This window comes from Cryptomeria japonica, chromosome 10 (assembly GCF_030272615.1).
Source record: "Cryptomeria japonica chromosome 10, Sugi_1.0, whole genome shotgun sequence".
In the NCBI taxonomy this organism is placed as follows: domain Eukaryota; kingdom Viridiplantae; phylum Streptophyta; class Pinopsida; order Cupressales; family Cupressaceae; genus Cryptomeria; species Cryptomeria japonica.
The window spans coordinates 126,299,677-126,311,831 of NC_081414.1; the positions used below are offsets into that span (position 1 = coordinate 126,299,677).

Here is a 12,155-nt window from a genome sequence, read left to right on the forward strand (position 1 = left end):
TTCTAGTTCACATATGCTTAAAACCTCCCCTTGAGAGAAACTATAAGAAATCAAAAAGTTTCAGTTAGGAGGACGTGGCCAATGATGGTCATTTCTTCTGTCATATGGTGTTTTAGAGAAAAGGATGGTTGGACAGATTTTTGGTACAACAATTTTTTCCCAGATCAAGGAAATGGGGATGGAAAATATTATATCATATAGTATTATTTTTAAGTTTTTAAAATATAACATACTGAAACTTCTATAAATTTATTTTATAATAAAAAAACATGAATTCTATCAATCCTAAAAGTATCCATATTTTGTACTTCTTTGGTGCTAAAGAATGTAAAAGGATGGGAAATCCATGTGCCAGCTTTGGTTGATGGGAAGAAACAAAGATTTTGCTCATTTTGGCAAAATCACCAATTTCCATAGGTAGCAAAAAAGAAAATATTACAGCCATCTCTTTGCTATCATAGGAATCTATCTACTACCACAGTAAAATCATGAATGCCTCTCTGGCAAAAGCATCACAAGAGGTTGCATGCATCTAATGATGTTCCAGATTCTAAGATTTTTCTTCTTCCTCTTCCCTATGGCAGGAGAGTCCAATTATAACTTCTTGGGGATCATATTTGATATGTTTAGGTCTCAATACTCTTATTGAGAACAGTTATATTAAAATACATCTAGTTGTTCTCACGCTTTTATGACTGTTACATAGATCAGGGGCAGGGGAATGTTTGAGTCTTGAGAGAGTTGTAATTGGTCTTGGAGAGCAGTTTCAGTCCTGTTTGAAAGTTCTTGTGTAATCCTATGGGCTGTGAATCTTATTATTGCCATTGGAGTACCCAAGTGAGTGTATACTCACATTTCCTCAAATTTTAACCCCACAAGGAGTATCTTCAGAGTATCTTGGACTCATTGTATGGTGATAAATTCTCTCTTATTGTCTTTTGTTTTCCCATTACATTTGCTCAAAATTTAGTTGCTCTCACATTTTTGGAATTACAATATCCGTTTATCACAAACTAGTTAAGGAACATCAATATCTGTTTATCACAAACTAATTAAGGAACATCCCTATAGTTTACAGACCAAGTGGTATAAGAATCGAGTTTATTCTTCTGGGATGTTTGTTCCAAAAATTTTGTAGGTTCATGCCCACAGATAAACCAAGTTGAGAGAAAATTTTACCTTTACAGGAGATATAGAATCCCACAAGTGGAAGGAATTGAGAAGCATGGCAAAGGAAAAGGATCATGTAAATGTCAAAGCAAGAATGCAAAGGATAGAGAATGTCATTACATTACGAGTTTGCCAAAATCATTGGAGACCGTGAAAGGACTTACGCATGTACTCTTGGGAGATCAGATGGTGAAAATACCGATTCCAATGAAGGAGAGTCTTCAAAGGTTGATTAAAGTTTTCAAAGCAGGGTTCTACTCAACGAAGAGGCCAAGATTGAAATAATGCCGTTCTAAGGAGATGATGATGCAGAGAAGCTTGAAAATTAGATCATTCCACTTGAGGTGTATTTCAGCATGCATACTCTTACTCCAGAACAAAAAAGATCTCATTTGTTAGACTAAGGTTGGCAAACACACTTTAATTTGGTTTAAAAGTCTTTTGTATTCCATGGTTAAAAAAAGGCTCCTATAGATTCTTGAGTGCATTTCAAGCAATTAATTAGGAAACAGTTCTATCCAATATGTCATAAGAAAAAAGAAAAGTGTATGGAATGGCGATTTCTTAAGCAAAAAGAAGGGCAAAGCATACAAGATGCACCAGTGAATTCTGTAGAAGGGCTATACAAATGCACAAAGATATATTAGAAGTACCAATAAATACATGAGAGGCCTCCATAATCATCTTTGTAGGCTCATGTTGCTTTCTAAACTGATTGACATAGATGATGCATACTCGTATGCTTGCTATCTTCAAATCTTGAGATACGTAGCTGTACTTCCTCTTAAAAGTGTAATAAAGCTAAGGCTTATAAAAAGGATAAGAAAGTAAATTCCCCAAGCACCAAGAGGATATCTGCACGTGGTGACAACTGTGATAAGGATGGTCACATGGAGTCCTCATGTTGGGAATTATATCTGACAAAAAAAACCTCACAAATAAGGTGAGAAGGGTAAGAAAAACTCTATACCCTATATGAATGAAGACAATGTAGCCATTAAAAAGGGCAAGGAGATTGATAAGGATTTTAAGGAGGATTCTAAAATATATTGCACTACTATAAAGATTAGTAAGATACCAAAAGAAGCATTGTTCAACATTAAACATGTAAACAGTGTTGAGATATTGATGCTTTATTTGATTTAAGATCTTAAGCTAACTTAGTTTCACAAGATTTGGTGGATACATTAGGCCTTAGAACTGTCCATCATCCAAAGCCTTTTTTGGGTTTTCAGAGTCCTCAGATTCAATTACACCAAATAATACCATGTTTCTATTCTTCATATCTGTTCAATAATACATAAACAAATTTATAGGATTTGCATCTCCTATGTTATAGGAGAGCTCCTATAACAACTCCTATTCACGAGATAAATAATTCCTAACAAACCATAACAAATACTTATAGGTGATAACAAACTAACAAATAATTATTGTATGTATCCTAAAGATACACTAACCAAATTAGAGATATGGAAATGATGTAATATTCCTAACACCCCCTATATTACATCATTCTCCAAATGGGGACAGGTAAACTGACAACACTTGATGAATGTGTTCATAAGTTCATCAAAAAGACAAGTTAAGAGTACAAATACATACATCTACTCATGAAAAGCAATAGTGGAATTTGTCTCACTAAGTTTCTTCAGTAGGACTTAACCATACTAATCTCTAGACTTTTATCCAAGGATAGGAACAAACACACCTAACCATTGAAACAAAGATAGGGGCAAACACTTCCATCCAAGGTCATAAAACAAATTTGAATAGGGACAAACGCATATATCCATCATCGATGAGCAAAGACACACACTTCTATTCACAAAAATTATGACTGGGGACAAACATATCCAATCATAATCACCCAAAAAATGTGATTGGGGACAAATACATTCAACCACAAACAACTAACAGTTGTGATTGGGGATGGACAAACTTAATCACTATCTCTCGACAAGTATGATTGCGGACAAACCCATCCAATCACAACAAAAAAATTGAGAACTAAGTCCTTGTTGTCACATATGCAACCATTGTTATAAATTACTACTACCACCTTCATCACAAACAATATGAGCTCCAATTACTGCTACCACCTGGGAACCAATCTTAGCTTTAATCATTTAAGCATAAATTGTTTTGTCACTAATACAATTTAGTGGCACTGTCACTAGTGGTTGATAAGAGGACGTGCTCATCCTCCAACCTCTTATGCCCTCATCCTCAAGTAAGTTTTCTACTTGACAAATTCAGCTTTTAGGCTCAGTTTTAGAATGGCCACCACACAAGATGGGTGTTTATTTTAACTGTGTTGAAGGCAATGTGAAAGCAACAAGTGGTGTGGAGATCATTGCTGAGGATGTTGAGATTGTGCAACAAATACGTGGCCAAAGACTCCACATTCTTAACTATTCCTCTAACTAAAAGCCACAACAATCTCTAGTGTATGTGTTGAAGGCTCAAATTGTTTTGTCACTAATATAATTTTGTGGCCCTGTCACTAATAATAAATGAAAGGACGTTGCTCCTCCTCCAACCTCCTATGCCTCCATCCTCAAGCTTTCTACTTGATAAATTTAGCTTTTAGGCTCTATTTTAGATCCTTGGTGAGGATGTTGAGATTGTGCAGAAAATATACGGACAAGGACTCCGCTCTCTTAATTGTTCCTCTAACTAAAAGCCACAAAATCTCTAGCTTATGTATTGCATATTTTTTATCCATACTTGCCCCACATACATGTACACAATTTGAAATCCTTGAGAAGCCAATTCTGTAATTTTGCCTTTAACCATCTCCAAGGTTGCCTTATTTGAAGGCATAGACAAATCACACATGCTCAATACACAAGCCACTTGTCCTTGGCCAGGTGACCACTTAGCAAACTATAGATCACTGTCATTATGTAGGAATTTGCTTTCTTTATGAAACAATGCACTAGACACGAAATGTTTGTGCAATCTTCTTTCCCTATCCTGCATAATCAAAGCGGGTATTTCTTTTACTTCTATTCACCTCTTTGTCAACATGGGGCTTTCTTGAATATTCAATACCAATAGGCTTTCCATCTCAACAAGCATGTCCATTGTCTTGCCATCTAATTAAGAGCAATTTGATGCATTCACTATACATACAAAAGACAGCTTACTAAAATCATCAAAAACTATCTCCAAATTAGAGCAACTAACAATGTCCAAATACAAGAGAAACTTGAGCTAACCAAATCCATTAGGAAGTATCAACATTGTTCACATTCAGTTATTTTCAAATCTCTAAAATACATGGATTTTGCATTATTATCGTTGAAATATCTCATCATAAGCATCAACTTTTCTTTATCTTACATGTGCTCTCCACTCTCCATTGAATTATAGGCCCATTGTTACAGTTTCAAATGTCTACGGCCTTTGTTAATGTCTGGCCACCATAAGGAGATGCCTTCAAGCACATATTGAAATGACTAGTGGCGATAAATTCAAGTCACCAAATGCATGCTAGATGGAAAAGTCAAAGTGCAAGTTCACAAGAATGTTGTTGACAAGAGTTACCATCCTACGAGAAGATTTATGTTTACAGGGCACAACAATGAAACTGCCTTCACCATATTGGCTCCCAACAAGACACCATTCTTCAACGTCTTACAACTCATCTAGGTGGAAGATGTGCGCAACTCTAAAGGACACAAGGAATGCTACAATGGCCACCACCAAGCATTTCATCTAGCACTCCATCTTTTGCCTATAATTGAGACAAATCTACTACTTCTAATTAGTTGTGGAGATTCACAAACCTTCTACGAACTTTGATACCATGTTGGTTTTTTAAAGTGCTCAAATTCAATCACACAAAATAATATCATGTTTTTATTATTCATACCTATTCAACTATGCTCCCCCAAATTTTTGAGACGAAGATGATAGGAGATGAGGGGACAGCTATTAAAAATTATGGAAATTTTTAAAATATAAGGAAATTTCATATGATAACAATGATCAAATATTCATCATAGGCATTATAGAACCTTTGTAAGAATGGGCAATTGAATAGGAATTATGATCATCGTAGACATTATAGAACCTTTGTAAGCATGGGTAATTGAAAAGGAATTATGATGTTCTTTATATAATAAAGAAATGCCTAACTAATGGTATATTCAAATGAGGGATTTATTATTAAAGTTTTCCTACAGCCTCCAAGACTACATGTTATGTTGTCAAACTCATTAACAAAATGGAATGGTAACTAACAAGATAACAATTTGTTTTCCAGATTGACCTCCGTTGGGATACCGATAGATGGTGTTGTTCTATAAGTTGTCTATGTAGGGCATGATTAATACATTTTTGCATTATGAAACTATGACTTAACGCATAATCAGCAATATAATGACTACGGCATGCCAACTTTGCCTATGGAAATCGTTGTATACTAAACAAGTTGTCAAATGTATGAAACAAAATAATTCTGACTACGACTTCAATTATGAAGACACAAAGATTTACAACAAGGGATATGTATTTTGTAGATTTTTTTATCATGAATAATCACTGATTTATTACTTGGTCAGACTTATAGTTGGGTGGGGCTTTGAGAGCAATGCCCCTAGCAAGATCAAGGGGCAACACCTCCAATTGGGTCAAGGGACAATGCCCTTCACAAGGTCCAACGGGGCAACACACCTCATGGAAGTCTAGAGGCAGCACCCTAAGTGAGGTCAAGGTGCACTGTCCCTCATGAGGTCTAAAGGCACAACCACTAGCATGTTCCCCCAAATGAAGCCCTTCAAAACCACATAGACCTTTGTGGCACACACCATTTTCATAATTTCTTTACATCTTAGATGGGTATGTCACACACCAAATAGTAATTGAAAAGTTGTAAGGATTTTTTTTTTAAGTTAACTAAAATGTGCTTGGGTGTTAAGGCCCCAAGATAGATTGTGGCACACACCATTTTCATAATTTCTTTACATCTTAGATGGGTATGTCACACACCAAATAGTAATTGAAAAGTTGTAAGGATTTTTTTTTTAAGTTAACTAAAATGTGCTCGGGTGTTAAGGCCCCAAGATAGATGGTGAATATTTGGACATCTCCTAGCTATCTCGCAATGTACCCTACAAAGTTTTTGACATCCTGAGGATGCTTATAAAATTTTGAAAAAAAAAAAAGAGGTGGGCAAGAAAATTTCCTACTCGTCCCTACACCACCAAAACGTCCCCTAAAGGGGCCAAGGTCATTTCAAGCAAGGGATGTTTCCCCAAGGAGCATAGCTATTCAATAATACATATACAAATTTATAGGATTTATAGCTCCATACTATAGGAGAGCTCCTATAACAACTACTATGCATAGGATAAGTAATTCCTAACAAAGCATAGCAAATACTTATAATTAATAAAAAACTAACAAATAATTATTGTACATATCCTACAGACACACTTTCAACTTAGAGATACAAGAATGATGTCATATTCCTAACACCCTTATATGTTGGGTTGGGCTAAAGGAAGTGTTTCTATGCTAATTAGTAAATAATGCAAAAGATTTTCTATGGAACTAACTTTGTTCATAAGCAATGTTTAATATTACTCCTCTAGATGTGTAGGGTGTCATCTTGAGCAGTCCATACTTGTACGACCACATGGCAATAATGGATAGGAAGGTTAACAAATATCAAATCATTGAGAATGGTATATCCTTCATGTTGTAAGCTTACCAAGGAAAAGACTAGCCTAAGAAGGTCATAAATCTTCATGGGAATTTTCTTTCCTTTGGAGAACCAATGTTGAGCAAGTTTCTCCAAGTTCAAGCAATGTACTGTCCTATCACGCAACAGATGGAAGCAAAGGTGTACCAAATTTTGGCTTGTGTATATATTATGGTGCAAGACAAAGTGGCACATGTGTCATTAGTCAAGGGGTTCTTCCACCCTCCTAGTCTCTAAGCTTTTGGAGACCAAATTATACCTACTTAGGAGGTGTGATCTGAAAAGAATCCGTTTCTGTAGTTCTTGACATGTTTCAGGACAATGTACTACTTTTTTATGCTGGAGAATTTCAGGATGGAATAAGGCATCCGCGTACAGACTTCAATTGATAGAAAGACACAAAGAAACATCATATTTCGCCCATTTTGGCAAAGTTGTCAGTTTGCACAGTGCCAAAAGCACAAACACCACAGCAAATGCATTGTCTACAACAGCGATCTCTCAACCGATGCAGTAAATGCATCATCTATTGCAGCAAATGCACAATGGCCTCTCTGGCCAAAGCGTCACAACAGGTTGCAACCTCCAATAATGTTGAAAACTCTTATTTTTTTCCTTTTTTGCTTCCTTTTGGACAGTCATTCAAGCTTCCCAATGGCAGAAGAGTTTATTCATAAGCTCTTAAGAGGTTGAATGATATTCTTGGGTCTTAATTCTCTTGTTGATAGTTGTCGTGAACTCATTTAGTTTTTATCATAGTTTTATGGCTGTTGCATACAGTGAGGCCAAGGGAATGTTACAGAGAGTTGTAAATGTCCTTGGACAGCACTTTCAGTCTTGTTCGAGTGTTCTTAAGCCTAAGGGTTGGGGATCAATAGTATCTGACATTGAAGTGCTTTGAGTGAGTATATACTCACATTTGCTAGAGATTCTACTAACAAGGGATTTCTCCAGGACACCTTGTGTTAGGATTAGGGTACTAGGTGTGTTGTACTAAATACATTTAGCGTAGTAACTTGTGTTAGGATTAGGGAACTAGGTGTGTTGTACTAAATGCATTTAGAACTCTAAATGCAAGGCAACCACTACACCAAAAGCCCGGACTTGATTGTGAATGACGCCCACTAGCATTAAAAGTGGGGTTTTTGTCCCACCAAAGTTTCAGCATAGACCAGCCCCCTCACGGACATGTGACTGTTGGCCCCACCATCTAGTTCAGGTACACACCCACCAACATGACAAAGGAATGTCTGTCAAGGTTTAGCCAACATACTAGGTTTTTGTCCAATAGGGACATTACATGCCAGCCACGCTCTCCAAGGATTGACCTCGAGAACTCAACTTTCATACAAACCAAGACAACCACTATGCCAAAAGCTTGGACTTCATGGTGAATGGCACCCACCAGCATTTAGAGTAGGGTTTTCATCCCACTCAAGTGCAAACACAGGCCAGATGATGAATGGCGCCCACCAGCATTTAGAGTGGTGTTTTATCACACTAGAGTGCCAACACAGGCCAGCCCCTTCGTGAACACATGGTTGTTGGCCCTAACATCTGGTTCAGGCACACGCCCACCAGCACAACAAAGGAGCGTCCGTCAAGGTTTAGCCAACGTACTGGGTTTTCATCCAATAAGGACATTACAAAAAATCAAAACCTATAAAATGGACTGAAACGCAAATGAAATATAAATTCAGAAATTACACGAAACAGCAAGGAGTAAATTGAAAAATGAAAGTATAAAACTTTCATAACTGTTTTATAAGTAAACAATTATATTTTATTCGGCTAAGAGCCTCAGGTATGAACATTTAACATCAAATGGCTAGGGGTCTCCTAGAACTGCTGGGAACGCTAGGAATTTTTATTTTAATGAGACTCTCGAGAGATGTTTCCGAAACGTGCCCTCTGATTGGATGTCATGCCAGAAACATTTTCCCAAAAAACTAATCGGGGAAGGCAAGGAAATGTTTCTTAACCATCCCCGAGTATTAGAAATGGAGAAACAAGGAATGGAAGTGTTTTGGGCAGGTAACGCATATTCTGGGACTCTGTGCTATTACAGTTTCTTTCATGTTAGTCTTCATTAGTAGGTGTCGTGGTGTTACAAAGCCGACGGAGACTACGACAAGGACCTCTGAGTTAGTTTATTTTCTTCTATTTTTGTCGACGGCAGTAATGGACCGTCCACTTCCAGGGCTGTGTCATTGTGATCTACCTTTGTTATAACCGATAGGTTTCTGTACACTTCTTCATTTCAATTAATTTACCCTCGAATATATTAAAAAAAAAAAACCAAGAACAAGAACATCTCAAATATTAAATGTTAAAAAAATCAACAGCAAATTTTCAAAAAAGGTTTAGCAGCTAACTTGCCTTCATGACACGGCCATTTTTTGTTTTCCTCACAAAGGACTTATTCTGCAACATTTCGCCGTTCAGATTCTATGGAGCTCCAAATAATTAAATATTATTTGCACTGTTACAGAGTTAAAATCCATGAGAATCAGAGGCTTCATTTCCAAACCGCCAAATTAATGAAAAACGTTTTCATGACGATTGTAAGAATAAAAAACTTGTCCACCTTAATTTCGGGAATTAACCAAAGGTCTTGAACATTGCAGAGGGCACAAAACAATGAGTGCTATCAAAACATTCGACGGCCACTTTCGAATGCTCTGTATATTTGCTTGGAATAATACGCTACTCTAACCTAGACTACTGTTGCTGCTCTTTTCTCACCTCAAATGAGCCTGCGGAATTCTCTTATTAGAGAAAGCTAAGAACTAGCCAATAGTCTATCGGTGGGTCCTCATAATTCTATTTGATCGTGGACGTGTAACTTAGCATCCACTGTTTATTTTCTTCACATGTTTTGCTATTTGAATATCAATAGCATATATGAATTGCTTTCGGGTAAAAACCAAGCTTAATATTATCAAGTATTATTAAATTAAACATAAACATAATAAAAAATTGAACAAATTAAATCTAAAAAATATAAACTTATAGATTTAATAAAATATTTTTAAAATTTTATATTAAAATTATTAAACTAAAATCTTAGCTTTTATACATAATTTTAAATTGAGAAAAAATATTTTTCATTTTATTTAAATTAAATATTATTTAAAAAATTAATAAATTTGATCTAATTTAATTTAGAGTGCTATTATTTAGATGCTAAGTGAATCTTTCCTAAATGCCAAATAACTATATTTACTTTTTGCTTGGTTTCCAAAATGTTGGAGGCTTCTACCAAAAGTAAATTTCACTTTATGTACACTAGAAGATTGATGCATTAAATAAAGTTAATACCGATGGAAAGGGACAGAGCCACGAACGTAGGGAAGATACGTATTCGAATGGACCGTTCAGAAGGTTGTAACTCAGCAGGCGGTGAAAGGATTTTCTGGAAAATCCAACGGTTAATGCTTTTTCAATCTTGCACTTAAAGCAATGCAAGATGATATCATCCCGGAGTAAAATCAGCCAAACTGTCATATTTAATTAATGAAGAGGTGAACTATCATATTTTGTCACATTGTGTGGATTCGGCTTAAGAAGACAGCATTTCAGCATACCATTCACTTATGTCAGTAAAGACTATACATATCAAACGATCGTGCACAGATTTTTTTAAAAGTCTGAATTGCCCGTACTGTCAATGAGAAAAATCTAACAGACAAGTATATTGGCGTCAGAGATGGGCAGACTTTGGATAGAAATGAAATGCGGACGAAAAATGACACAAACAAAATTAAATGCGGATGAAAATCGATCAGCGATCAAAGACGTTTCAATCGTCTTGCACTGCATTTAGACAATACCAACCGTTGATTTGCAAAAGTTAGCCGGTGCATTTCATAGTAGGAGACGCCTTCGGCGTAAAAATAGATAATAACTTTTAAAAAAGTTGACTGCTTTTTTAAGTAATATAATAACTAGCATGGGTAATTTAAATATGATATAATTCAAATAATATTAATACTAGCAATTGCACCTAGGTGTGCAATGGGTACGCCGACATGTTATGAAAGGTCAACTAAGGAAATTTTTTGTCTATTTATATGGGTTAGAATGAGAGGAAAGATAGATATGGAGAAGTAGAGATAAAGAAAGAGAGAGGAGATGGGGATAGATAGAGATACAAGAGATAAATATATAAAGAGAAAGGTAGAGGGAGATAATGAGAGAGGGAGAGATATAAATACAAAGATAGAGGTAGGAAGCAATATATATATATATGAGGGTAGAGAAAGATGGAGAGGTAGAGAGGGAGAGATGGAAGAAAATATGGAGAGACAAATATACAAGTAAAGAGATATAGATATATAAGTATAGAAAGATGGAGAGAGAGAGAGAGAGAGAGAGAGAGAGAGAGAGAGAGAGAGAGAGAGAGAGAGAGGGGGGGGGGGAGAAATCAATGGATAGAGGGAGACATGTTTAGAGATAAAGGGGATAGAGGGAGATAGCGGTAGAGCACGAGGGCTTCACTGGCTAGGCAATATTATTTACAAAACTTCAAGACCTTTTCATTAAATCCATTTTTTTAATATTTTGCAGTCATTTGAGTTCATGAGACCACACTTCTTTGAGACATCTTGTTGGCTTCATCTTAAGCAACTTGCTAAATTTTGTAAAATATGTTTGATCATCATATATACTTGTGCATGTAATTATTTTGTATAATTTGGATGTAGATATATGTGAGAATAGGAGGAAAGCTTGTTTATGTATAACCCCACATTATATATGATAAGTTTGGGTCATAACAATAGTTGTATAGTATGGGAGTTTAGATGTGGAAGATTTGAGCAATCATATAAGAAAATCAACACAATGAATGGAACACTATGTATGTACCAAATGTTACCACTATTGAGATTGAATATATATTCTCAAATGTTGATGATCCAAGCTATCACTAGGAGTTTTTTATTTGTAGATTCAAACAATAGGAGAATATCTTTTACAATAATTATGAAAATGTATGAAATTTTATAGTGCATACCCTATAGTAATAATCTAAAGAAGCACCAAAACTTTTAGGTGACAAAGGTGGTGATATTGTCCTTGAAAATATCATATCTAATTTTAAATTTTTTTCTCAAATGAATTTGCAAGTGTAGAACAAAGCTATTTGTGTACTAAAGATCATTAGTTCTAATATGCTATAAGATGTTATTATCATTTACAAGTGAGGCATATATTTGGTGAAGCCTTGTACAAGAAATGCAAATGCATCTAGACATTAGAAAGCTTGAGA

At 35.7% G+C, this 12,155-nt stretch overlaps 1 protein-coding gene across 1 annotated transcript in view; it reads right to left on the bottom strand.

The window, feature by feature from the left end:
* Positions 1-9,707, bottom strand: part of LOC131030876 (exosome complex exonuclease RRP44 homolog A) — a 158,865-nt gene extending 149,158 nt beyond the window's left edge. Inside the window, exons 1-2 of the mRNA XM_057961821.2 lie at positions 9,471-9,707; positions 9,263-9,365 (exon numbers count right to left, since the gene is read on the bottom strand). Of these exons, the coding sequence (XP_057817804.2) occupies positions 9,263-9,316 (54 nt within the window). The 5' untranslated portion in view covers positions 9,317-9,365; positions 9,471-9,707. The remainder of the gene's footprint in view (positions 1-9,262; positions 9,366-9,470) is intronic.
* Between the last annotated feature and the right edge of the window lie 2,448 nt (positions 9,708-12,155).